Source organism: Podarcis tiliguerta (assembly GCF_965153285.1).
Source record: "Podarcis tiliguerta genome assembly, chromosome: 7".
Taxonomy (NCBI): Eukaryota; Metazoa; Chordata; class Lepidosauria; order Squamata; family Lacertidae; genus Podarcis; species Podarcis tiliguerta.
Genome location: NC_139540.1, coordinates 88,535,449 through 88,562,588, shown reverse-complemented (window position 1 = coordinate 88,562,588; position 27,140 = coordinate 88,535,449). Strand labels below are relative to the sequence as shown.

At 44.2% G+C, this 27,140-nt stretch overlaps 2 protein-coding genes across 6 annotated transcripts in view; one reads left to right on the top strand and one right to left on the bottom strand.

The window, feature by feature from the left end:
- The window catches only part of ELF1 (E74 like ETS transcription factor 1), a 64,276-nt gene extending 63,617 nt beyond the window's left edge, over positions 1-659 (bottom strand). The window contains exons 1-2 of one of the 2 annotated variants that reach the window (XM_083448726.1): positions 580-659; positions 132-186 (exon numbers count right to left, since the gene is read on the bottom strand). The gene's annotated coding sequence lies outside the window, so the exon portion shown is untranslated. The remainder of the gene's footprint in view (positions 1-131; positions 187-579) is intronic. The other variant, XM_083448728.1, reaches the window with a different exon arrangement.
- WBP4 (WW domain binding protein 4) lies at positions 79-26,836 on the top strand. 4 transcript variants are annotated; one of them, XM_083448790.1, is made up of 10 exons: positions 79-214; positions 6,742-6,854; positions 9,328-9,390; positions 9,479-9,602; positions 10,092-10,262; positions 10,749-10,804; positions 15,001-15,067; positions 16,121-16,284; positions 21,564-21,769; positions 26,382-26,836. In XM_083448790.1, exons 4-10 carry the CDS (start codon positions 9,521-9,523, stop codon positions 26,587-26,589), a joined length of 954 nt encoding a protein of 317 aa, XP_083304916.1. In that variant the 5' UTR covers positions 79-214; positions 6,742-6,854; positions 9,328-9,390; positions 9,479-9,520; the 3' UTR covers positions 26,590-26,836. The 4 variants fall into 4 exon arrangements, with proteins under 4 accessions (XP_083304916.1, XP_083304914.1, XP_083304913.1 ...); XM_083448788.1 differs by lacking the exon at positions 79-214 and adding an exon at positions 844-994 and having other exon boundaries at positions 6,742-6,814; positions 16,166-16,284; XM_083448787.1 differs by lacking the exon at positions 79-214 and adding an exon at positions 844-994 and having other exon boundaries at positions 6,742-6,814.
- The last annotated feature ends 304 nt before the right edge of the window (positions 26,837-27,140 follow it).

The window sequence follows — 27,140 nt, the reverse complement described above, 5'->3', positions numbered from 1 at the left end:
TGGGCTTCTGCAGGGCCCACGGAGCCGGAGCTTCCTCTTCCCCCGTGGAAGGGGGGGGGGGGAGAGAGACTTCCTTAAGCAGCTAACGCAATGCAAAGGCCGAGAGAAACTCGCGCTGCTCCGAGACTTACCTCTCCCGAGTGGCTCGCTCAGCCATCGCTCTCGCCTCCCAGCTCACTTCCAGCGCTGAAGAAAGGAAACAAGCGGCAAGAACGTAAGAGCGGAGGAAAGGGGCAGCACCTCTCCCCGTCTTGCTGAAACCCAGACCCCCCCCCCCGGTTTAGATGGTGCCTGTTGCCCCCCGTTGGCCCAAAGCCTCCGCGGGAGAGCGAGCGAGCGAGCGAGGCGGGCCCGTCGGGGCGGGGACCCTGAGCATCCCCGGCATCGCCCCGAAGGGCCGCCTGGACCCCTCCGCGGGGCAGAGGAAGGGGAAGCCCCTCCGAGCCGCAGCTGCGCGGGGCCTTTTCTTCCGACCCGAAGGGGCGGCCCGGGTGGGGCTCCAGGGGGTCTCCCCCCGGCGGGGAGCGCGGGAGGGGGCAGGGCAGGAGGGGGAGCTCGGACTCGAGGAAGCCAACTGACCGGCCCGCCACGGCGTCTCCTTCTAGCGGACGGCGCCCCGTCGGGTTTCCGCGCCACCCGAAAGCGCCTCTTTCCCCGCCCGCTCTGAAGTGGCGTAGCCCGCCCGCGCGGGACTCGAACCCGCGGCCGCTCAGAGCCCGCGCGGGGGTGGGGTCTCGTCGGGGGGGGGGCGTCGCGCGCAACTCGCCCCGGCTCTGGCGCGCCCCTCCCCCGCCCGCCCGACGGGAGGCTCCTCCTCCCCCTCCCTCCGCCTCTCCGAGGAAGCGAGCGGGCGAACGCGCGGCGCGGATTGAGCCTGTGCGGCTGCCGTCCCTCGCGTCGCCTCTGCGGGGGAGAGAAAGGCGCTGCTGCTCGGCTCCCTCCGCTCCTCTGGAAACAGACCCGGCGGCGGCGGCGGCGCCTCGGCGAGAGAGATGTAAGCGCTCCCGGGAAGGGAGGCAAGCGGGAGGGGGCGCCGCCGAAGGTGGGTGGGCCTGGCTCCTTCCCTCCCTCAGGCCGCCCCGCGAGGGAGCCTTTCACACGTGAAAGGGACGCGGCGTCTCTCAGCCCCGCTCCCGGTTGCTCCTCGGGAGCCCGTCTCGCGGGGGGGGGGGGGCATCCCGCGCGGGCCTACACGCGTCCCGGGAGCCCTCAGTATCGCACGCCCGTGTTTCATTATCAGGCCAAAGGGGCGGGGAAACGGGTCAGAAAACTCCCATACAGGGATAAGGAGGAGAAGGATATTAATTATAATTAATAAATAGGTCGTCTTTATTCAAACCAATCAGAAATCACAAAGTGATGCACAAGTTTTTGACCTCATTTAAGAAGGAGAGGAGGAAAAAAAAATGTTCATAGTTTGTAAGACCAGAGGTGAAATGGAGGAGAGATGGGTCATTCCTCATCAAATCAACGCAAAAAACAAGGGTTTCGCCACCCTCTCAGATTTTGATGAAACTTGCTGTACACCCTTCCCTTATGGTTGAAAGAAACCCCCTTAAATGTTTTCCCTCTATCTCAAACAGTTTTAATTTTATAGCACTTCAAAGTTTCGTGAAATCTATGTTTCTGTCCCTCAAGATCCTGGCCTTGTGTGCATTTTATTTTTTTCCCTCCATAACCAATTATCAGATCTCTTTGAAATTTTACATAGAGATCAATAACATGATGAGGATTTCAGGAAAAAATACACCAGCACTCAAAAGATTTTATAAATGCCTAAAAAAATGTATAAACGTAGATTTTTTGGTAAAAAAACTAGGTTTAGAAAAGCTGAATTTTCAGCATTAGGGCACAATGCAATCAATAGTTTTTGATGGTAAAAATTATTGCAAAGACATGCTCTTTCTCAACAAAGACTAAAATTTGTGGGTCTCTTATGTCTTATGACAAAATTTTACATTTTTGGGACATCGTGGGGGGAGGGAATGGGGAATGACTACTGGGTACAACTTTCCTGCAATCAATAGCTAAAAAAATAATGAAACAAAGTTGTTCATCTTAAAATCTAAAATAATATTAAAACTATGAAAATTGGCTATATCGTGAAATCACCCTAAAAATATATCTGTCAGAAACTTTAAATGCTGACAAAAGAAAGTCTCTCAAAAGTCCAGAGTTAAACTGTTACTAAATCTGCATAGCTGCGAATGCCACTCTACTTCCCATTCACAAAAAATCCCCTTGCAGAGCCTGTCCACAGAAATCAGAAGCTGACTTCCTTTTTTGCTTCTGTTTCACCAAATCAGTCAATTTATGCCTAATTCCTAATTCCAAACTTTATTTGGCTTTTACCTCTAATTGGAAGATCCGCTGCTTGTGGTGGCGGTGTGTGGCTTCAGCAGTAGAGTGCGGTGGAGCCATGAGCGAACTCAAGCCTCTTTCCCCCGCGCAAAAATGGCAGCCTGGAGACTCAGGAGGGGGAGTTCCCACACTCTGCTGGACCTGTAGGACCCCCACTCCTCCATGGGGTGGGGGTTGGGGGCACCTAGCCCTGGCACTCACCCCCAAAGTTCTATCTGCCAGAACTGTGCCGTCCCTTAAGCGGACGACACGGAGCATGCTGCCATTACCTCCACAGCGAATCAGAAGTCCTATCCTGCCCAATTCTTAAGTTTCCTGTGTGGACCAAGATTTAGAACCTCAAAGCCAAAGTGAGAGCATTTGGGTCAAAATTAAGGGAGAGAAGAATAACAGTGACCTCATTGTGGGAGTTTACTATAGATCCCCAAGCCAAACGGAGGACATAGATGATGCCTTCCTGGAACAGATGGCCAAGCATGCAAAAGGAAGGGAGATAGTAGTAATGGGGGACTTCAATTACCCGGATATTTGTTGGATGTCAAACTCAGCCAAGAGCATAAGGTCAAACAGATTCCTCACTGGCCTTGCAGACAACTTCATTGTCCAGAAAGTGGGAGAAGCAACAAGAGGAACAGCCATTTTAGATCTGGTCCTAACCAATGTTGATGACCTGGTTAGTGGGGTAGAAGTGGAAGGATCATTAGGCGCGAGTGATCATGCTCTTCTGAAGTTTACTACACAGCAGAAAGGAGCAGCCAAGCATACTAGGACTCAATTTCTTGACTTTAAGAAAGCCGACTTCATAGAAATTAGGGAAGTGCTGGGTGAGATCCCATGGACAGTAATACTAAAAGGAAAGGGAGTTCATGATGGCTGGGAGTTTGTTAAGAGGGAGATAGTAAAAGCACAACTTCAGGCAATACCAATGAGACGGAAACATGGAAGGTGCCTAAAGAAGCCAGGGTGGCTATCTAAAGAACTTCTAACTGAGTTAAGATTAAAAAAGGATGTGTACAAAAAATAGAAGGGGGGAAACCACCAAAGAGGAATTCAAACAAATAGCCAGCATGTGTAGACACAAAGTCAGAAAAGCTAAAGCACAGAATGAACTCAGGCTTGCTAGAGAGGTTAAAAGCAACAAAAAAAGGCTTTTATGGGTATGTTCGTAGCAAAAGGAAGAACAAAGAAACAGTGGGGTCACTCAGAGGAGAAGATGGTGAAATGCAAACAGGGGACACAGAAAGGGCTGAACTCCTCAATGCCTTCTTTGCCTCAGTCTTCTCCGATAAAGAAAACAATGCCCGACCTGAAGAATTTGGAGCAAATGATTCAGCAGAGGAAACACAGCCCAGAATAACTAAGGAGATAGTACAAGAATATTTGTCTAGTTTAGATGTATTCAAGTCTCCAGGGCCAGATGAACTGCATCCAAGAGTATTAAAAGAACTGGCAGATGTGATCTCAGAACCACTGGCAGTCAGCTTTGAGAATTCCTGGAGAACAAGCGAAGTCCCGGCAGACGGGAGGAGGGCAAATGTTGTCCCTATTTTCAAAAGGAGGAAAGACCCAAATAATAAAGGGGGGAAGGACCCAAATAATTACCACCCAGTCAGTCTGACATTAATATCAAGGAAGATTCTGGAGCAGATCATTAAGCAAACAGTCTGTGAGCACCTAGAAAGGAATGCTGTGATCACCAATAGTCAGCATGGATTTCTGAAAAATAAGTCATGTCAGACTAACCTGATCTCGTTTCTTGACAGAATTACAAGCCTGGTAGATGAAGGGAACGCAGTGGCTGTAGCCTACCTTGATTTCAGCAAGGCATTTGACAAGGTGCCCCATGATATTCTTGTAAAGAAGCTGGTAAAATGCAGTCTTGACTATGCTACCACTCAGTGGATTTGTAACTGGCTGACTGACCGAACCCAAAGGGTGCTCATCAATGGTTCCTCTTCATCCTGGAGAAGAGTGACTAGTGGGGTGCCACAGGGTTCTGTCTTGGGCCCGGTCTTATTCAACATCTTTATCAACGACTTGGATGATGGACTCAAGGGCATCCTGATCAAATTTGCAGATGACACCAAACTGGGAGGGGTGGCTAACACCCCAGAGGACAGGATCACACTTCAAAATGACCTTGACAGATTAGAGAACTGGGCCAAAACAAACAAGATGAATTTTAACAGGGAGAAATGTAAAGTATTGCACTTGGGCAAAAAAAAAAATGAGAGGCACAAATACAAGATGGGTGACACCTGGCTTGAGAGCAGTACATGTGAAAAGGATCTAGGAGTCTTGGTTGACCACAAACTTGACATGAGCCAACAGTGTGACGCGGCAGCTAAAAAAGCCAATGCAATTCTGGGCTGCATCAATAGGAGTATAGCATCTAGATCAAGGGAAGTAATAGTGCCACTGTATTCTGCTCTGGTCAGACCTCACCTGGAGTACTATGTCCAGTTCTGGGCACCACAGTTCAAGAAGGACACTGACAAACTGGAACGTGTCCAGAGGAGGGCAACCAAAATGGTCAAAGGCCTGGAAACGATGCCTTATGAGGAACGGCTAAGGGAGCTGGGCATGTTTAGCCTGGAGAAGAGGAGGTTAAGGGGTGATATGATAGCCATGTTCAAATATATAAAAGGATGTCACATAGAGGAGGGAGAAAGGTTGTTTTCTGCTGCTCCAGAGAAGCGGACACGGAGCAATGGATCCAAACTACAAGAAAGAAGATTCCACCTAAACATTAGGAAGAACTTCCTGACAGTAAGAGCTGTTCGACAGTGGAATTTGCTGCCAAGGAGTGTGGTGGAGTCTCCTTCTTTGGAGGTCTTTAAGCAGAGGTTTGACAACCATATGTCAGGAGTGCTCTGATGGTGTTTCCTGCTTGGCAGGGGTTGGACTCAATGGCCCTTGTGGTCTCTTCCAACTCTATGATTCTATGACTTGGGCCCATCACTGTTTTTCAGTCTCATAGTTATTGTGGGAATAAATTGCATCTTTTTATATGTTATTCACATGTATAAAAGTACTACAGTAATACACATACCGTATTTTTCACTCCATAAGACGCACTAAAAAGTAAGGGGAAATGTCTGTGCATCTTATGGAGCGAATGTGTGGTCCCTGGAGCCAAATCGCCGGAGTGTGGCACGCTCCTGGGCTGCTCTTTCGGAGTGAGCTTTTCTGCCCCTAAAGCCCAGGAAAGGTTTGAGAGCAGCGGGCAGGCTGTGCACCATTGCTCCTGGGTTGCTCTTTGGGGGGCGCAGCAAATTGCCGTCTCTCAGTGCCTCCTAATTGAACTGCAAAGGCTTGATTGCCTAACTGGATTCTGAGCTCCATTTGAAATTTAAAAATAGTAAGTTTGGTGATTTCTTCAAGTAGCAGTTTTGCAGAAATAGTCATCAATACATGCAAAGCATCTCCACAAACCAGTAATAGTGAGCTCAGCTAAACTAAGCAGGCATCTGGCTCAGTAACAGTTTAAACTGGACAACTATAACCGGACATCCTGTGTGTTTGTGTGTGGACCATGTTCCTAGCAGCTAATCTTTATTGCTGAAAAGAGGCACTGATATTCCACTCCAAATCTATAATTCATTAAAAAAATTCTTACAAGCACAGTCCACCTATACCAAACCAAAAACTTTGTGTTCTCTTGGTATTGAATGGAAGCTATTTATCTGCCCTCTTTTCCTCCTCTGTTCTTTGCTCAATCACTCCACTTCCCACTCTTTGAATCTTCCTTTCAAAACAACTATGCCTGTTTTGAGAAAACTTCACAGATTTAGGAACTGGAGCGCAATCATTTGATGTCTTTGCTGTTTCTCCATACTCCAAGCCCTTCTCATTTGCACAGCCCTGGTTTCTCTCCCTGACTATTACCATTCTTGATTAATAACAGTAAAATGCTCAAATTTTAGTTTATGTGACCGCTGCCAATACTGACTTCCCAGTGATAATGAAAACAGCTACATTGTAACGGAATGTCTTTCCTTTTTCCATTAACTTCGTTATGTACCGTGGCTCGCTTTAAAGCAGCAAAGCAGACAGGAGCCGCCCGCTTTGCTGTTTTAAATAGTTTAGTACAACGTTTGAGTCAGAATTTTTTTTTCTTGTTTTCCTGCTGTAAAAACTAGGTGCGTCTTATGGCACAAAAATATGGCACTTAGTATGTTCTAAGAGCCTTCATTGTTCTTCACTGAGATTCTCTGAAGCACTCCTGTGTTTCAGAAAACAAAGAAATGGTTGGTATCGCACATTAGGAAAAGTAGATTTTTGGCACTGGAACAAATAACTCAGTGAGAAGGTTGGGATTCAGTTTGAGTTGCTTACTCTTGCAAAATGGCTTTTAATTTCCACATTTTTCTTTTCTAGGGCCGATTACTGGAAATCTCAGCCCAAGAAATTCTGTGATTATTGCAAGTGCTGGATAGCGGACAACAAGCCTGTATGATGATCTACCTTCTGTACTCTTAAGTGAAACTGAAGTACAAAAAATTAATTATATATTAATTTTCAACAGGTCAATCTAGACTTGGAAGTTTGTATTATGAGGAGTGGTCACCTGAGTGCTGAGTCTGAGCGAACCCCAGGTATATCTGAGATTCAGATATACTGCTTCCTTAGAGGTTGTGCAACAGCTACTGATACTGTCCTGATCTTTATTGGGACCAGCTGTCATGAGTGCTCCAATAGCTGCAACAGTATTTCTATTCAGGCATTGTTCCTGAATGAGAACAACCCACATGCGTAGGAGGCATGGGATCACCCCCACCCCCCGTTCTGTTCACTCAGTCCCTGACCTTCCGAGGTTAAATGTGGAAGGTATGAAGGGGGCTAGAAGCCTCTACATGATGGGGGAACCTGCTTTATCAGGGGGCTGGATCATGCAGAGCCTTCCACTCACATTTAAGTGAGCACAGGTAAAAACTCCTCAGACGTCCCCTGCTCATTACAGAAAGGTTGGCGACTGATTGGGTCCGCTGGGTATGCAGGGGACAATTTTGTCCCCATGCTTCCTACCTGTGTGCCCAAGCAGGGTTAATATTGATGGTAGTTGCATGTCATGTGAGCTGTGAAGTCTCAAGATCTCCGGTTGGTGGAGGGCACTCCTTGCAATATTTCTGTTTGTTACTACAATATTGATGAATTCTCTTTGATCATTCTTCTTATAAGTCCCTACACCCTTATTTTAACAAAGCAAATTCCTAGCTTTTGCGGCTTTAAAGATAAACTTGAAAAAATGTGGACAATGGCTGGTGAAATCTTACAAGCAAGAATATAACTCTGCAAAATTTTGAACAGTCTGCTTACCTATTTCCATGGCTGACACAATCAGTATAAATTATGCAAATAAACCAATGCATATAAACTTAATTTTCATGGTATGTTTTGACTGACTTTGTGCAAAATCTGGATTACTTTGGCAGTTCTTTGCGGCACAAAGTATAAACTTACGGCAATAACAAAATCTTGTAAGCAAAAAATGTCAGCTGTGTACCTGTATGGCCTTCTGTCCCACCCCTTCAAAACATCATTGTAATCCTCTCTAAAGTTGTTCTTAAGCACCTTCTTGCATTTCTGTCTCAACAAAGGATGTCCAGCCTCTTTCTCTCCCTTAGCGTGACTTTCTCCAAACCTATTCCTACTTCACAATCTGTAACCCTGTTACCTAAATTAGAAGCTTCAGTTTCTTCTTCTGCTACCCCTGCTTTTCCTGTGGCTAAACCCCACTTCCCATTCCAAAGCTTACAAAGAACTGGGTGAACAAAGAAAAACATTTTAACTTGGTAAGATGTTCAGCTGTATCATTCTGGCAAGTGGTGAGAACTTTACCACACTTCAGCTCGTTGGAAATAAAATAAGTAGCAAAGCAATCCTAGGAGGAGAAGGAAGGAGAGGGTGCAGAGATTTTTTATTCATTCCCTTTGCCGTCCGTGGTTTTTTGCGGGTCTCCGCCTTGCCGTGGCGGTCAGACCCTTGTTTCCAGGGAGGGATTCCTCCGAGACGGAGGAAATCCGCCATTACCAGAAGCGCCAACCCGGAAGTCCCATGAAGCCCCTTTCTATTGGTAGAGGCCAGCAGAGAGAAGCCTGCACACCATTCCAATAGTGTCCCTTGCAGGTCATCAACATTGGGGAAGTCAGTAGTGTTGTGCGCTAAATTGCCAATTGGTAAAATATGTACTGACCAATGTGACTATATTGTATTTCACAAGCACTACTGTCCTGTGTGCTCCATCTGTGGGGGTGGCAACAGTGCTTCAGGCTGGTATTCTTCATTGCTGCTGTTACTAAGTATTATATGCCTGATATATATTTAAAATAAATTAACATTTCAGGAATCCTTGTGATTGAAAGAAAAGGAAACTTGTTTTCATCCTTCCTATTGTGTGTTTCTTTTATATTTATCTTTGTAGCCTGAGATTTTAATTGACTTTAGTGATCTTATTTATTTAAGATCAGCTTCTGTTAACAAATAATTTAAACAAGAAAATGATAAAAACAGCAGATTGAAACAGAACCAGAATGAAAAACAAGACATAGTAGCATAAAACTTCCTGAGCGCTGCCGCAAAATCCAGCTAAAATGCCTGAGAGGGAAAAGAAAAGGTGTCTGGAACTTAAAAGCAAAGGTACCAAGCAAGGCTTCCTGGCGGGTGCATTCTGTGAGTGGCATGCCGCCACTGCAGCGGCCTTCCCCCCAGTTCCTATCCGTCCTATTAGGGCAAGCAGGCAACACATAGAGCTGTGCCTTTGATGAACTCTTGGAACAGTTTCATATAGAGCACAGTGGTCACTAAGGTACCCCAGCCCCATGTCATTAAACTTCTTGTTGGAACTCTAGGTTACTGGTAGGTTGCTTCCTTTTGTTTTAATATGTCACCTGTGTTCAGTCTCATTTGTGCTCCTGCCAGTTCACATTTCTGTGTATTTTAATTCTGTCTCATTTCCTTTTAAAGAGTATTGACTTTCATGAACGAGGAAAAAACCATAAGGAAAATGTGGCTAAAAAGATTAGTGAGGTAATACAATATATTAAACCTTGTTTAAACTAATCACATTATATTAAATTCCATTATTTAATGGAACTCATTATTTTTTCAATTGCAGATTAAAAAGAAAAGTTTGGAAAAGGCAAAAGAAGAAGAAAAAATGTCAAAGGAATTTGCAGCCATGGAGGAAGCTGCAATGAAGGCTTATCAGGAGGATTTGAAAAGAATTGGTGCTACGACAGGTAGGGTTTGACGCTGCCAAAGAGATGAACAAGCTCCTGCTTAATATGTTTTGTCACTCACTTTTCCCATAGCTGTAGTTGCTTCCTCTTTCCCTCCTTAAAAAAACAGCAGATATAAATCCCAGCAATTCACTTCTACATCATGTCCAGGTGACCTTCTCTTGTTATAATCCAAATCAGAGAAGGTTACGCTTGGCCAGCTTCTGTTCAGTGAATTGTCCGATAGAGGAGTCAGCAAGATGGATTCCCACTCCCTGTCACTCAAGCCCCTCACCTTCACTGAACCTTTCGGCTCAGCAGGGAAGGGGGGCTGGCTTAACAAGTGTGTGAGTGATCTATATCCAGTCTCTTTAATCCAGGGGGATGATAGCGGGTGTAGCTCTCCCAAACCCCCAAAATATATCCTTGGTCTTCGCTCATGAAGGGAGCATCCACAGCAACCCGGAAGTTTTGATGTTTGTTTTTTAAAACTGGAACTTGATGTTTCAGAATCTTTAGGTCAGAGCTCAGCACCAAAAAAGCATGAGGAAAAGAAAGAAAAGAAAGAAAAGAGAAAGAGAGAGAGAGAGACCACAGAAACATCATCAGATGCAACAAAGGAATGGGTGCGAGGATTTTCTCCAGAAGGCTATATGTATTACTACAACACTATATCAGGAGGTAAACCTGTAACAAGGAATGTGGATTTAACCATCCACATATCTTGCAATGGCTCCTTTCCAATTACCTCACCATCCGCTTGTACCTATGACATCAGAACAAAATAACCTGCCCTCACCACGCATGGAAGTTCCTTGGCTAAAAAAAACACATTTGCCACAGACTTCTTCCTTTCTGAAGATTTTTTCCAGTCTGCCGTCTTCAGTCCTTCAGGAGCTATCAGTGTGACCACGTGGAGCCACCCTCCTGAGATTGGCATCACTGCCGCTTACCGGGATGGGGATGAGGCCCAGCAAGGTGGAGGCTGCGTGGACACATTGGCAGAACCAGCTCAGTGCTCTCCACGGTGCTCCCATCACTGTGGCCATTACCCAGCTATCATTACTTCCATACAGATTTACTTTATGTGTCACCATCGTTTTTTCAATGTACAGACAACTGAAACCTAATATCTCTTCTTTTATTATTATCATCCCCACCCTTAAGAATCGCAGTGGGAGAAACCTGAAGAATTTCAGGACAACCTTCAAGAACTCCAAAAGGTAAATGAAAGTTGTAAAAGCAAATCCTGCTTTTGTTTTATTGTTATGCAGGTTCTCTGAGCTTGAACTGGTCATTAGAATTACCAGTAGCTATGTCCCACACCAAAGGGGAAACACCAGCTGAAGCCATGTGTGCCTTATTGGATCTACTCCTTTGGCAAATGCTGCACACCATAAACTGAGTCTTGGCATGACTCACATTTTCAGAACGCTTCCTGCTAAAGTTAAGTTTTAAGTATGCAAAGTTAGATTTTATTTTTATTTTTTACTTTAGTTGTTTAGTCATGTCCGACTCTTCGTGACCCCATGGACCAGGGCACACCAGGCACTCCTGTCTACCACTGCCTCCCGCAGTTTGGTCAAACTCATGCTGGTAGCTTCGAGAACACTGTCCCACCATCTCGTCCTCCGTCGTCCCCTTCTCCTTGTCTCCTCAATCTTTCCCTCATCAGGGTCTTTTCCAGGGAGTCTTCTCTTCTCATGAGGTGGCCAAAGTATTGGAGCCTCAGCTTCAGGATCTGTCCTTCCAGTGAGCACCCAGGCTGGTTTCCTTAAGAATGGATAGGTTTGATCTTCTTGCAGTCCATGGGACTCTCAAGAATCTCCTCCAGCACCATAATTCAAAAGCATCAATTTTTCGGCGATCAGCCTTCTTTATGGTCCTTGTAGAGGAAAGATGTGGCAATATCTTAAAATTAGCCAAGCAAGCGAGGTTATACTTACACAAGAAACTATATGGGCTTGGGGTCCTGGCACAAGTTAGTTGCATTTTAAATCAACAGGAAAGATTGATATTATACATACAAAATATGTACACACATTTTGGGTAGCATCTAGCATTATATGAGTGGACGAGAAGAGTCCCTTTTTTCTTATTCCCTTGTAGTCCGCATTACATGTCATCCTGTGCCTTTAATCAAGTTCCAGCTATTAAGTGCAAATCAGTAGAACTATTCACATGAATTAATCCATTTTCTTTCATAGTAGTCTATAACCAGCAATTTGTCATATCATCAAGTTTAATTTTTCATCTCTCCTGTGCTTATGGGTAGTCTACTTCCCCACTCCTGTAATGTCTCAGATTTTTAATTGCTATTTAATTGGAGAATTGACTGCATTCAAGTGTAGAGCAAAAATTAGTTTAGCTACAATTATCACGTTGCATGGGTATTTAGGAACAAGTTTGTAATGTGGCTTAGGGTGTGTGAGGACAGGATCCAGGAGCAAGTCTTTGACATGTTTGTTGGATGTCAAACTCAGCCAAGAGCATAAGGTCAAACAGATTCCTCACTGGCCTTGCAGACAACTTCATTGTCCAGAAAGTGGGAGAAGCAACAAGAGGAACAGCCATTTTAGATCTGGTCCTAACCAATGTCGATGACCTGGTTAATGGGGTAGAAGTGGAAGGATCATTAGGCGCAAGTGATCATGCTCTTCTGAAGTTTACTATACAGCGGAAAGGAGCAGCCAAGCATACTAGGACTCAATTTCTTGACTTTAAGAAAGCCGACTTCATAAAACTTAGGGAAGTGCTGGGTGAGATCCCATGGACAGTAATACTAAAAGGAAAGGGAGTTCATGATGGCTGGGAGTTTGTTAAGAGGGAGATAGTAAAAGCACAACTTCAGGCAATACCAATGAGACGGAAACATGGAAGGTGCCTAAAGAAGCCAGGGTGGCTATCTAAAGAACTTTTAACTGAGTTAAGATTAAAAAAGGATGTGTACAAAAAATGGAAAAGGGGGGAAACCACCAAAGAGGAATTCAAACAAATAGCCAGCATGTGTAGACACAAAGTCAGAAAAGCTAAAGCACAGAATGAACTCAGGCTTGCTAGAGAGGTTAAAAGCAACAAAAAAGGCTTCTATGGGTATGTTCGTAGCAAAAGGAAGAACAAAGAAACAGTGGGGTCACTCAGAGGAGAAGATGGTGAAATGCAAACAGGGGACACAGAAAGGGCTGAACTCCTCAATGCCTTCTTTGCCTCAGTCTTCTCCGATAAAGAAAACAATGCCCGACCTGAAGAATTTGGAGCAAATGATTCAGCAGAGGAAACACAGCCCAGAATAACTAAGGAGATAGTACAAGAATACTTGGCTAGTTTAGATGTATTCAAGTCTCCAGGGCCAGATGAACTGCATCCAAGAGTATTAAAAGAACTGGCAGATGTGATCTCAGAACCACTGGCAGTCATCTTTGAGAATTCCTGGAGAACAGGCGAAGTCCCGGCAGACTGGAGGAGGGCAAATGTTGTCCCTATTTTCAAAAAGGGGAAAAGAGAGGACCCAAATAATTACCGCCCAGTCAGTCTGACATCAATAGCAGGGAAGATTCTGGAGCAGATCATTAAGCAAACAATCTGTGAGCACCTAGAAAGGAATGCTGTGATCACCAATAGTCAGCATGGATTTCTGAAAAATAAGTCTTGTCAGACTAACCTGATCTCATTTTTTGACAGAATTACAAGCCTGGTAGATGAAGGGAACGCAGTGGATGTAGTCTACCTTGATTTCAGCAAGGCATTTGACAAGGTGCCCCATGATATTCTTGTAAAGAAGCTGGTAAAATGCGGTCTTGACTATGCTACCACTCAGTGGATTTGTAACTGGCTGACTGACCGGACCCAAAGGGTGCTCATCAATGGTTCCTCTTCATCCTGGAGAAGAGTGACTAGTGGGGTGCCACAGGGTTCTGTCTTGGGCCCGGTCTTATTCAACATCTTTATCAACGACTTGGATGATGGACTCAAGGGCATCCTGATCAAATTTGCAGATGACACCAAACTGGGAGGGGTGGCTAACACCCCAGAAGACAGGATCACACTTCAAAACGACCTTGACAGATTAGAGAACTGGGCCAAAACAAACAAGATGAATTTTAACAGGGAGAAATGTAAAGTATTGCACTTGGGCAAAAAAAATGAGAGGCACAAATACAAGATGGGTGACACCTGGCTTGAGAGCAGTACATGTGAAAAGGATCTAGGAGTCTTGGTTGACCACAAACTTAACATGAGCCAACAGTGTGACGCGGCAGCTAAAAAAGCCAATGCAATTCTGGGCTGCATCAATAGGAGTATAGCATCTAGATCAAGGGAAGTTATAGTGCCACTGTATTCTGCTCTGGTCAGACCTCACCTGGAGTACTGTGTCCAGTTCTGGGCACCACAGTTCAAGAAGGACACTGACAAACTAGAACGTGTACAGAGGAGGGCAACCAAAATGGTCAAAGGCCTGGAAACAATGCCTTATGAGGATCGGCTAAGGGAGCTGGGCATGTTTAGCCTGGAGAAGAGGAGGTTAAGGGGTGATATGATAGCCATGTTCAAATATATAAAAGGATGTCACATAGAGGAGGGAGAAAGGTTGTTTTCTGCTGCTCCAGAGAAGCGGACACGGAGCAATGGATCCAAACTACAAGAAAGAAGATTCCACCTAAACATTAGGAAGAACTTCCTGACAGTAAGAGCTGTTCGACAGTGGAATTTGCTGCCAAGGAGTGTGGTGGAGTCTCCTTCTTTGGAGGTCTTTAAGCAGAGGCTTGACAACCATATGTCAGGAGTGGTCTGATGGTGTTTCCTGCTTGGCAGGGGGTTGGACTCGATGACCCTTGTGGTCTCTTCCAACTCTATGATTCTATGATTCTATTCTATGTTTCTCTGGTATCTTTTCCCAGGACTCACAGCGCCCGCCATATATAATTGGTGGGGAGGAAAATCAGATTTTCTAAGTGATACTTCTTATACCTACCTTTGTTCAATTTCTGTTTTTAATGCAGTTTCCAAGCTGTTATACAACATCATTCATTTTGCTTAGTTCTCTGGTTACCCTTATACAGTACAATCAAAAATTATAAAAAGAACAGATCCCTGTCCTAAGAATATTGCTTTCTAAAAGCTGACAGTTTGGGGAGACGAGGGTGTGGGGAAATGGGATTTCCAAGGTAACAAAGGACTTGTTTCACTTGTTAATGGAAACAATAAAGTTTATTAACTTGGCTATCTAAGAGCCATTCTGTCTCTGTCCAAATTCTGTTAGGGTGTATGGAATGTCCCCCAGATGATTTTAATGAGTTAGATATAATTGCAATATTTTCATAAGTGGAGCCTGACCTTCCTTGCCTATATCCATATGTGATCCATTCATCAGTGAGACTTAGATTAATCTTTTACTAGGTGGTTTATTTTTCTCTGTTAGACAGCACAGTGGATGGAAGGAACAAGTGAAGATGGTCGCACCTATTACTACAACACAGAAACAGGAGGTAAGGAAGATAAAAAAGAGATAAAACATAGGAAGGTGCATTATCCAGAGTTAGACCATTGGTCCACCTAGCTCAGTGTTGCCTACACAGACCGGCAGCAGCTTTCCCAGATTTTTGATATAGGTCTTTCCCAAAATTCCTTGGAAATGCTGGGATTGAACTTGGGTTTCTGCCCATGCAGAGTTTTGCCAGCGTGAGACAGCCCTACACTTCTGTGAAGTCAGTAGCACAAATGGAGAACTAAATCCCAGAGGGTGGGGTGGAGTTGTTACCCTGATAAGGCCCTCATGTCCTTTCTGTAGGAACTTGTGGGCCATAGAGAAGCTGCATCACTGTTCATAAGGTGAAACGGACTGAGTGCCGTCTTAATGTCATGACTATTTGAGCCAATCATGTCTGAAGTACAGTGGATGATAGCTAGGTACAGTGGTACCTTGAGTTACAAACGCCTCAGGTTACAAACGCTTCAGGTTAAAAACTCCACTAACCTGGAAGAGTTACCTCGAGTTGAGAACTTTGCCCCAGGATGAGAACGGAAATTGTGTGCTGGCGGCACAGCGGCAACAAGATGCCCCATTAGCAAAAGCATGCCTCTAGTTAAGAACAGTTTCAGGCTAAGAACGAACCTCCAGAACAAATTAAGTTCGTAACTAGAGGTACCACTGTAGTTCTTGTCAGTACTGGCACACCAATTGTGGAAAGCTCTCCCCAGTGAGGTTTGCCAGGTTGCCTACTTTGTTGTCATTTTGGCACTAGGCTGGGAGTAGCTGCCAGAATTCAAAACCAGTAATTTTCAGATTTATATCTAGCTTCCCGATGACACCAAATTGCATCATCTGTTTCTGTATGTTGAGTGTACAACTGATGCTTTTGCATTAACATTGGGAAACGCAAATAACAGTTGTTTGTTTGAGTGGGGTTAAGAATGGGAATTTAGCATTGTGTGATGTTTTGATTTGTTAGCCAACTTGAGTTTATTTTGAAAATAGGCTGGATATAGATTCTTTTAATACAAACTATTGTTTAAAATACATTGCTGTCTGTGTTTTCCAGTATCAACCTGGGAGAAACCTGATAATCTTGTGTCTCCTTCAAAAGAGAGTCAAAAAGAAAACCATCCTGAAGACAGCCGAGAAATGGAGTCAAAGAAAGCTGAATCAGATGCAGGGAAAGCAGGCAGTAAAAGCGAATTGCAAAAGCCAAAAAGAAATCTCTGGGTAAGTCATTTTCCTAAGTCATTTTCAGAATAAACCCACATCTTTTATCAAGTCATATTAATTATTGAAGTTTGAAGAAAAAGTTCATTGCCATCCAGCAGAAATGCTTGCCACGGAGGAGACCAGGCCACAGAGCCGGGGTGGGGGGTGGGGAGGGTAATGAACAGTCTCCCTGCCCATGGCAGCAGTTTCTGACACGCCAGTTGCCAAACGTCACTATATGGACAAGGGAGATAAAAGCCCTTTGGATGAGCCAGTTATGGGGACAGAGCACTTCTTTCAGGTGGTTTTGGGATGTGGATTGTGGTTAGAGAGGAAGCCAAAGGCAATCTTCCCCAAGGGTGAGAGACTGGTTGAAAAGAAGGGATAGGACCCCCTGTCTCTGGGTCACAGCCTTATGACAATGGGGGATGCTTAGAGGGTTTTGAGTGGGAGTAGGGCTGGAGGAAGCGGGGTATTTGGGAAATAAGGAGGAGATACCAGGGATGGAGGACCCATAAAGACATCTTGCTCACTGTGTTGCACTTGGAGTGCTGATTTATTTATTATAGAATCATAGAGTTGGAAGAGACCACAAGGGTCATCGAGTCCAACCGCCTGCCAAGCAGGAAACACCATCAGAGCACTCCTGACATATGGTTGTCAAACCTCTGCTTAAAGACCTCCAAAGAAGGAGACTCTACCACACTCCTTGGCAGCAAATTCCACTGTCGAACAGCTCTTACTGTCAGGAAGTTCTTCCTAATGTTTAGGTGGAATCTTCTTTCTTCTAGTTTGGATCCATTGCTCCGTGTCCGCTTCTCTGGAGCAGCAGAAAACAACCTTTCTCCCTCCTCTATGTGACATCCTTTTATATATTTGAACATGCCTATCATATCACCCCTTAACCTCCTCTTCTCCAGGCTAAACATGCCCAGCTCCCTTGGCCGTTCCTCATAAGGCATCATTTCCAGGCCTTTGACCATTTTGGTTGCCCTCCTCTGGACACGTTCCAGTTTGTCAGTGTCCTTCTTGAACTGTGGTGCCCAGAACTGGACACAGTACTCCAGGTGAGGTCTGACCAGAGCAGAATACAGTGGCACTATAACTTCCCTTGATCTAGATGCTATACTCCTATTGATGCAGCCCAGAATTGCATTGGCTTTTTTAGCTGCCGCGTCACACTGTTGGCTCATGTCAAGTTTGTGGTCAACCAAGACTCCTAGATCCTTTTCACATGTACTGCTCTCAAGCCAGGTGTCACCCATCTTGTATTTGTGCCTCTCATTTTTTTTGCCCAAGTGCAATACTTTACATTTCTCCCTGTTAAAATTCATCTTGTTTGTTTTGGCCCAGTTCTCTAATCTGTCAAGATCATTTTGAAGTGTGATCCTGTCCTCTGGGGTGTTAGCCACCCCTCCCAGTTTGGTGTCATCTGCAAATTTGATCAGGATGCCCTTGAGTCCATCATCCAAGTCGTTGATAAAGATGTTGAATAAGACCGGGCCCAAGACAGAACCCTGTGGCACCCCACTAGTCACTCTTCTCCAGGATGAAGAGGAACCATTGATGAGCACCCTTTGGGTTCGGTCAGTCAGCCAGTTACAAATCCACTGAGTGGTAGCATAGTCAAGACTGCATTTTACCAGCTTCTTTACAAGAATATCATGGGGCACCTTGTCGAATGCCTAGCTGAAATCAAGGTAGGCTACATCCACTGCGTTCCCTTCTTCTACCAGGCTTGTAATTCTGTCAAAAAGCGAGATCAGGTTAGTCTGACATGACTTATTTTTCAGAAATCCATGCTGACTATTGGTGATCACAGCATTCCTTTCTAGGTGCTCACAGATTGTTTGCTTAATGATCTGCTCCAGAATCTTCCCTGGTATTGATGTCAGACTGACAGGGCGGTAATTATTTGGGTCCTCTTTTTTCCCCTTTTTGAAAATAGGGACAACATTTGCCCTCCTCCAGTCTGCTGGGACTTCGCCTGTTCTCCAGGAATTCTCAAAGCTGACTGCCAGTGGTTCTGAGATCACATCTGCCAGTTCTTTTAATACTCTTGGATGCAGTTCATCTGGCCCTGGAGACTTGAATACATCTAAACTAGACAAGTATTCTTGTACTATCTCCTTAGTTATTCTGGGCTGTGTTTCCTCTGCTGAATCATTTGCTCCAAATTCTTCAGGTCGGGCATTGTTTTCTTTATCGGAGAAGACTGAGGCAAAGAAGGCATTGAGTTCAGCCCTTTCTGTGTACCCTGTTTGCATATCACCATCTTCTCCTCTGAGTGACCCCACTGTTTCTTTGTTCTTCCTTTTGCTACGAACATACCCATAAAAGCATTTTTTGTTGCTTTTAACCTCTCTAGCAAGCCTGAGTTCATTCTGTGCTTTAGCTTTTCTGACTTTGTGTCTACACGTGCTGGCTATTTGTTTGAATTCCTGTTTGGTGGGTTCCCCCCTTTTGTGCTTTTACTATCTCCCTCTTAACAAACTCCCAGCCATCATGAACTCCCTTTCCTTTTAGTATTACTGTCCATGGGATCTCACCCAGCACTTCCCTAAGTTTTATGAAGTCGGCTTTCTTAAAGTCAAGAAATTGAGTCCTAGTATGCTTGGCTGCTCCTTTCCGCTGTATAGTAAACTTCAGAAGAGCATGATCACTCGCACCTAATGATCCTTCCACTTCTACCCCACTAACCAGGTCATCAACATTGGTTAGGACCAGATCTAAAATGGCTGTTCCTCTTGTTGCTTCTCCCACTTTCTGGACAATGAAGTTGTCTGCAAGGCCAGTGAGGAATCTGTTTGACCTTATGCTCTTGGCTGAGTTTGACATCCAACAAATATCCGGGTAATTGAAGTCCCCCATTACTACTATCTCCCTTCCTTTTGCATGCTTGGCCATCTGTTCCAGGAAGGCATCATCTATGTCCTCCGTTTGGCTTGGGGATCTATAGTAAACTCCCACAATGAGGTCACTGTTATTCTTCTCTCCCTTAATTTTGACCCAAATGCTCTCACTTTGGCTTTGAGGTTCTAAATTTTGGATCTCTTCACAGGTATACACATCCCTGACATACAACGCCACTCCTCCTCCTTTCTTGTCTGGTCTGTTTCTCTGAAATAGATTGTATCCCTCCATTATTGCATTCCAGTCATGGGACTTATCCCACCAGGTTTCAGTGATGCTTATTATGTCATATTTAGTTTGCTGTACCAAGAGCTCAAGCTCATCTTGTTTATTTCCCATGCTTTGCGCATTAGTGTACAGACATTGAAGTCCATTAATCATTCCCCCGTGTCTCTTATTTAAGGATTTTTTCCTCCCACCACTAGGTCTGCGTGCTGTTTGCTCCATTTGGTCTATGACATTTGGATGATCATCTTCATCAATTGATAGACTCCTACCTTCAGGAGCACTGTCTCCCTCCCCCACATTAGTCAGTTTAAAGCCCTCCTGATGAGGTTTCTGAGATTTTTGGCAAAAACATTCCTCCCAACCATTGTGAGGTGCAGCCCATCACTTGCCAGAAGTCCATCTTCAAGAAACTGCAGTCCGTGATCTAAGAGCCTCGTAGTCTCTTTTGATCTTCTGGAGGCTATTGCTTGCAGTGTTATTGGTTCCCACATGAACCAAGAGGAAGGGGTATTTGTCAGTGGGTTTTATGATTCCTTGCAGTCGTTCAGTTACATCTTGGATCTTAGCCCCGGGGAGACAGCATACTTCCCAAGACATCTTGTCAGGCCCACAGATCACTGCTTCTGTTCCCCTCAGTAGGGAATCCCCTATCACCACTACACGCCTCCTCTTAGGTTTGGTCGGGGTTCTTCCATGAGCTGTCCGTTCCAAGGTCGCCTGCACATTCCCTGAGGACTGACTTTGCTGCTCGTCTTCATATACCTGATCGACTGTAATGAGGGAGAGATCCTCAAATGGAGTCTGCTCTTCGTCTTCCATGCTAGGGGAGAGGACCTCAAAGCGATTGTGTATTTCTAAACAATCTGAGCGTACCCTGGGCCTCCTACTTCTTTGAGTCACGTTTCTCCACATATCTGGCTCCTGTGTTGGTGAACTAGCCTCCTTCCCAGGGGAGTCCCCTGTCTCCTCCTTGGTGGAGACGGTGTGCTCTGCTGCTTCCAAGAAGAGCTCCAGCTCTCTAATTCTTTGGAGCGTAGCTACATGTTCCTCCAGTTGCTGGACTTTGTCTTTTAGGAGGGCAATCAACATGCAATTGCTGCAGGTAAAGCTGCCTGCAACCTTTGGCAAGATGGCAAACATTGCACAGGAACCGCAGGCGACTGCAGCTGTTCCCTCCCCCTCCATCTTGAGAACGTGTCGTTGGGGGTGGCTACAGCGGTCCTGCATCATAAAAAGCGTGAAGACAGGACAAATAACTCCCCTCCAAAAAAACCTAGGTCTCCCCCAACAAACGTTTGAGATTCGCCCCCTAAATCTAAAAGATGGATCAAACTGCACCCGCCGCTGCCCTGCAAGCTCTGATAAGCTCCTCCCACAGCTAATCACCTGCCTCAACAGAATCCCTGCCCCCTCTGACCTTTGTACAGGGAAAGCAGCTAATCAGCCACAAAGAATCACACACACAAGAAAACCCTTTTGGCTGCTTCTTCAACTGCTGCCCTGCACGGTCTGATAAGCTCCTCCCACAGCTAATCACCTGCCTCAACAGAAACCCTGCCCCCTCTGACCTTTGCACAGGGAGAGCAGCTAATAGAACTTGTTTAGGCTGCTTTTGTATAAATTGTGTTGAGGTTGATGTTGTATACGTTGGTCTCACTATCAAAACACCATGCGTTGTCAGGAAATAGGTGAGTGTTTGTGTAACAAGTCAGTGTTTTCTGTTGAGTCCTATCAGGAAATTTCAAATGCATTCCTGACCACCAAATTTTGACACCAAAGTGATGGGAAAAACCAGGAAAATCCTCTGAAAGCTTGCAAAAGGAAAACAGGGAAGGAAAACATGCTCTCTTGTTTGTCAGATATCCCCACCCCCACCCACATGGTTTCTGGCGAAATTGCTGGTCTGTACCAGCAAAACACAAAAAGTAAGCCTTGTTAAAGGCTGCTTGTTTAGTTACAGCATTACATGCAGGTCCGGCTGTTTGGATATATGAATCTGTGGTGTGTAACACACAGTTTGGCTATTAATTCCTCATGTTTGGATAAGTGAATTTCTGTATAACCAGTGTTTGGTGTGTGTGGACTCTCTCTTGGTTAAAGGAAGTTGTTGGTGGTGTATTGCTCAGTAGTTTGCTGTTGACTTTCTTTGCTTTCAGAGGAAAACAGAAAGTGATGACAAAGTAGAGGAAAAGCCTCACGGACACAAAAAGATCAGCCCTTATGGGGAATGGCAAGAAGTGAAGCAGGAAAGCAGTGATATAGAGGATGTACCAGCCGTTCAGCAGGAAACCTCTCAGGCAGCATCTCGAAGAGTCAAACCTTACGGGGAATGGGAAGAAATCACGGAAGATAAAGATCCATAGTAAGTCCCAGATGCAGCGTGGAGACTATTGATTGTATACCATTTCTTGGGAGAGCGTTAAATTCCTCTGAATTCCTGTTATTGCGATCTGAACTTCAAACCGGTTTCTGACAATGTTTTGATAACGTGTAACAGAGACTTGGTTGGATGAAGCAGATGGGCCTGTTCTTGCCGCTGCTTGCCTACCAGGTTTCTCTTAACACACAACAACCCAGGACATATGGGTGGGGTGCAGTCATTAGCGTGCACCAGGCATCCTATTGGGAAGACCCAGTTTTCTGAGTGCATGTTCTGGAAGTTGGGCAATAGGGGCAGTACAGGATTCCTTTTGGTGTACCGACCTCCCCGCTGCACCAAGGATTCCCTGCCTGAGCTGCTTCAGGTCATGGCGGATGTTCTCCTGGAGACACCTACTTTGATTGTCCTAGGGGATTTTAACGTCCATGCCAAAACAACCTTACAAGAAAGCATGGCCTCCATGGGGCTGTCCCTGAATAAGTTTGGCCCAACCCATAGTCACGGACATGCCTTAGACCTGGTATTCACCTCTATAGATGTGGGTGATCTGACACTAAATAAAAGCGAAACAAAAGAAATGCCATGGTTGGATCACTTCCTGGTACACGTGGCCTCCGTGACCCTTCCCCTCTACAGGAAGATGGGACCAATTTGGATGTTCCACCCCCACCACTTACTGTTACCATCGAGCATAACATTCTTCTGGACCGTCTAGAGGAGCTGGGGGCACTGTTATACGGTGGTTCCATTCCCTCCTCCTGGGCCGTGTCCAGAAAGTGGTGTTGGGGGATGAGTATTTGGACCCCTGGTCTTTCACTTGTGGGGTGCCTCAGGGATCCGTCCTTTCTCCGTTATTCGGGGGTTTTGGCTGGGTGTTCATCAGTATGCAGAAGATACCCAGCTCTGCCTCTATTAATAGAAAATTAATAAAGAGAATTTAAAAAGAGAGAGAGAAAACTACACTCTTTTATCTTCTCACATAAAAAAAACCAAGAATAAGCCCCAAATACCTGCACCTCCCCACCTCAGAAGGAGGATGGGGAATCCCCAACATAGAAGCATATTACATTGCCAACCAAATACGCCATATAATCCCATACATATTAGAAGATGAGAGAAAACAATGGATACACCTAGAGAGGAAAACAATTGAAAATACCTGCACCACAGCATACCCACTCCTCCCAAACAAACTAAGGAAGATTCCCACAACAGTTAACAGGTACACATAGACCATGCTCAAACCAGGGAAAGCAGAAATAGGCAAACTTTCCCCAACCCCATCCCCACCAATCCCCCTGGCGTACCACCCATTATTCCACCATGCAGCACAAAACCTCCAAATAAAAACCTGGCAAACCAAAGGCTTATATTGCCTAATAGACTTCTATAAAAATAACAAACCTCTGTCAACACAAGAAATACAGGACAAACTAGAAGACACCCAAATGCCCTGGTTAGCACAACACCAACTACATGCTCTCTTAAACAATCCAGCAGTAAAATCAGTAGCAACTAGGCCCCTGACAACCTTCGAAAACCTCCTCCTAACAACAAAGGGACACGGTAAAGTGATGGTATCCACAATATGCAAAATGCTACTCCAAAATCCCACGAACCCCCTGGATACAATAAAAAAACAATGGGAGGATGACATAGGGTATGAGATTAACCCCACTCAATGGACCAGAATGTGGTCTAAACAACCCTTTAAATCCATATCAATGAAAAGGAAAGAACTTACTCTGAAACTCACCTACAGGTGGTACCTAACACCAAGAAAACTAGCGCTAATATGCCCAGGAACCTCACCAAAATGCTGGAGAGGGTGCACCTCCACAGGCACATACCTCCACATGTGGTGGGAGTGCCCCAAAATCCAACATTCTGGACAACAGCTATACGAGAAATATGTAAAATAACTAAGCAAGTATTAGAAATCACCCCAGAACTGGCCCTACTAAACATCTTCAAAGACAATAATGCCCATTTACACCACAAAGAACTCATAACCCACCTACTTTCAGCAACCAGAAACATCATAACCAGATACTGGAGAGACCTGTCAGGAGTAAGCATGGACCAATGGCACCAAATAGTATGGGAAACAGCCTTACTAGAAAAACTTACCAATAAACTGAAACTGACACAGGGACAAATAGAAGAAGATGCCTTCACCCCGGTATGGCTCCCCTTTATCACATACACAGCCCAACAAGATGCCGACAAAAATCCACCAACAGCGTACAAATCACTATGGCTAACCTGATCCAAAACACCCACCCACCCCACTCACACATGAAAACAAAAGATCACCACAGCCAATCACAAACAAACAACCATACCCTAAGTCAACCCCACCCCAACCTCTCTCACCACCAAAGGAACACAAGTGAATAGCAGAGAACCTGCACAAGCGATGCTGACACAAAACCCCACATATATTAAGTAAAATAGAAACATTGGCACCCCACTCCACTCCCCCACCTCTTTCCCCCTTTTCTTCCTAATATCTCAACAAATGAAACTGATCTGTAAAAAAATGTTACTTGGGGGGAAAAGAGAGAGAGAGATTGCACATACTTTTGTAAACCAAGAAAATCTTTAATAAAAATATATTTAAAAATAAATTTACATTTAATAAAAATACATTTTTTAAAAACCCACCAGTCTTGAAAGACCTACATTGGCTCCCAGTACGTTTACAAGCACAATTCTTTTAGAAGATATCTGAAGGCAGCCCTGTTTAGGGAAGTTTTTTTTATATAAATCTTTTTTATTGAGTTTTACATTGCAAATTTAAATTCAAACATTAAACATCAACATCATCATTTAGGATCATTAGGACCCCCTGAATCCTTTGACTCCCCTTCTCCCTTCCATGGTTACCATTTTCAATCTTTTTCAACTGCTTCACTTATTTTCCGTTTTTCTTAAATAATCCATTTTTACCTTTATTTTTAGTACATTACAAGCATCACTCAAATCCTGCCAAAGTTTTTAGTTGTTTACAGTGTTCTCTTAAGTACAGTGTAAAATTTTCCTACTCCTTAAAGTTCTTCTCTTCCTGATTTCTGATCTTCCCAGTCATTTTTGCCATTTTTGGCATCATCTTCATCAGCCATTCATCTCTGGTCAGGACTTTGTCTTCTTTCCATCTCTGGGCCAGTAGTATCCTCGCTGCTGTCATCACATATATGAATAATCGGTTCTGCTACTTTGGTATCTCTGCACCTAAAATTCCTAATAAAAAAGCCTCTGGTTTGTCAGGGAAGAGTTAGAAGTTTCCAGTTTCTCAGAGGGAGAAAGCATTCCCCAAGGGGGGAGGGAGAGCAGTGAATCTAATAGAAGGGAGCAAGAGGAACAAGAGGGAGGGACCGGCTGTTCCCAGGAAAGGCAAGGGTTCAGTTCTAGCTCAGATTCGGAGGAGGGGAGATACAGGCCAGCTCTAGCCAGGAGGTTAGAAAAAAGAGCGGGAAAGCGAAGGGAAAGGCGCTTTCGCCATTTTGAGGGTGGCTGGTCATGGAGAAGCAGAGCTCAGAAGGTATCTGAAAGAAGGGACTCTGAGGAAGAAGAGTTAAGAACTGTTTATAAGATTATTTTGTTAATACACAATAAAAAGTTTTATAAAGAACAAGAAGCATTTGTGTGGTGATCTGAAGAGGACAACGACCAGTCCTGACATGGTTTTTTCCACAAACATTCTTTTAAACATTTTTTTCAACTCACTATAGATCATTTCCTAGAATGCGTTTGTTATCTTGCACGTCCACCACATGTGGTAGAACATGCCTTCCTTCTCCTAATATTTGCAACATACATTTGAAGCAATTCTATACATCTTTGCTAATTTTATAGGTGTTAAATACCACTGACACATCATTTTCATATAGTTCTCCTTCAGCGCACAGCATGCTGTAAATTTTAACTTTTCCCAAAATGAAAATTAGATATTGTGCCCCTTGTATCATTACTGATTTAACTTCTTCATCCTTAGTATGCCACTCTAACAACTTACACATTTTGGAAGGTAACTTCATAATGTTTTCCAATAAATCCTTTTCAGACCTTGAATTTTCCTTACTAAATCCATTTTTCTGATCCATTTTAAACACATCGTTTAATTGGTGATATTGCAACCAGTCTGTTGTTAGGGAAGTTTTTAATGTTTGATGTTTTATCGTGTTTTTAATATTCTGTTGAGAGCCGCCCAGAGCCACTGGGGAAACCCAGCCAGATGGGTGGGGTGTAAATAATAATAATAATAATAATCCACCCAGCCCTCCCATGCTGCCTGCCTGCCCAAGGGCACACCTGGGGGGTGTCCCTTCAAACCTGTCCCCAACCTTGCTTGCTCCCATAAACTTGCGTTGTCAATTTTACGTATGCAATTAACTTAACACTAGTCTGATTATATTGTTCTTTTATGTTCCCTATTTGATTTAAGGTTGAGCAGTGTTTTTGCTTGATGGGTTTTTGTTGTCAGCTTTTGTGTTTGAATTCCCTTACCGATGTCACGTGATTTTGGTTTGATATATTAGTGGAACTTGCATTTGTTTAATGCTTCTTTTTGTTTTGTTTTGATTTATCTTAGTGAAAAAGTAGACTTGGAGCTTCCCAACGTGGAAAGTGACTCTCTGCCAGCCCCAGTTCTGGAAGCCCCAGAGGATGCCAAAGTGATATTTAAAGAAAAAACTGTCACTTCTCTTGGAGACACAACAGAGGGAATACCAGTTTTCAAAAAGCGAAAATTTGAAAATGGAAAATCTAGAAACATACGACAGAGACTGAATGATCACTAACAGACTAACTATACTGCAGTGGGGTGTGTTTTTCACGGAAGAGAGAAGAGGGGGCAAGAAAACAAAATATTTTAAACTATTTCTTTGACGGAAATGGTTGGAAATTAGAAGCTTTTAATTCTTCCAAGTTTATTGGGTGTAAATTGTATTATACTACTTATTTTTGAGGTGATACTAATTTTGTTTGCTAAACAAAGTTTTTTTTCCCTTTATGCAGTCATCTAAATATATTTTTTTACATACCTCATCATCTGAATTTGTGTTTCTTGTCTTACCATCAGTATGTGGTAATAGTTAGTCATTTTCTAAGGGAAATGGGAGTTTAGCTGCTCCATTGCTTATGTTCTATTCCTTTGGTGGGTTATCATCAGTGAATAGCAGAGGGGATCCAATTTCATGGTGGTTGCTTTCTAAAATAGTATTGTAATTTATATGGTAGCTTGTCATAATATTAAGTATTGACGAACGGTGACGGAAGAGCACCTCCCCTTTGGTTTTTAAAGTTAAACAGTGAATATCTAACTACACCTTTTAAATTTCTGGAAAGTTTT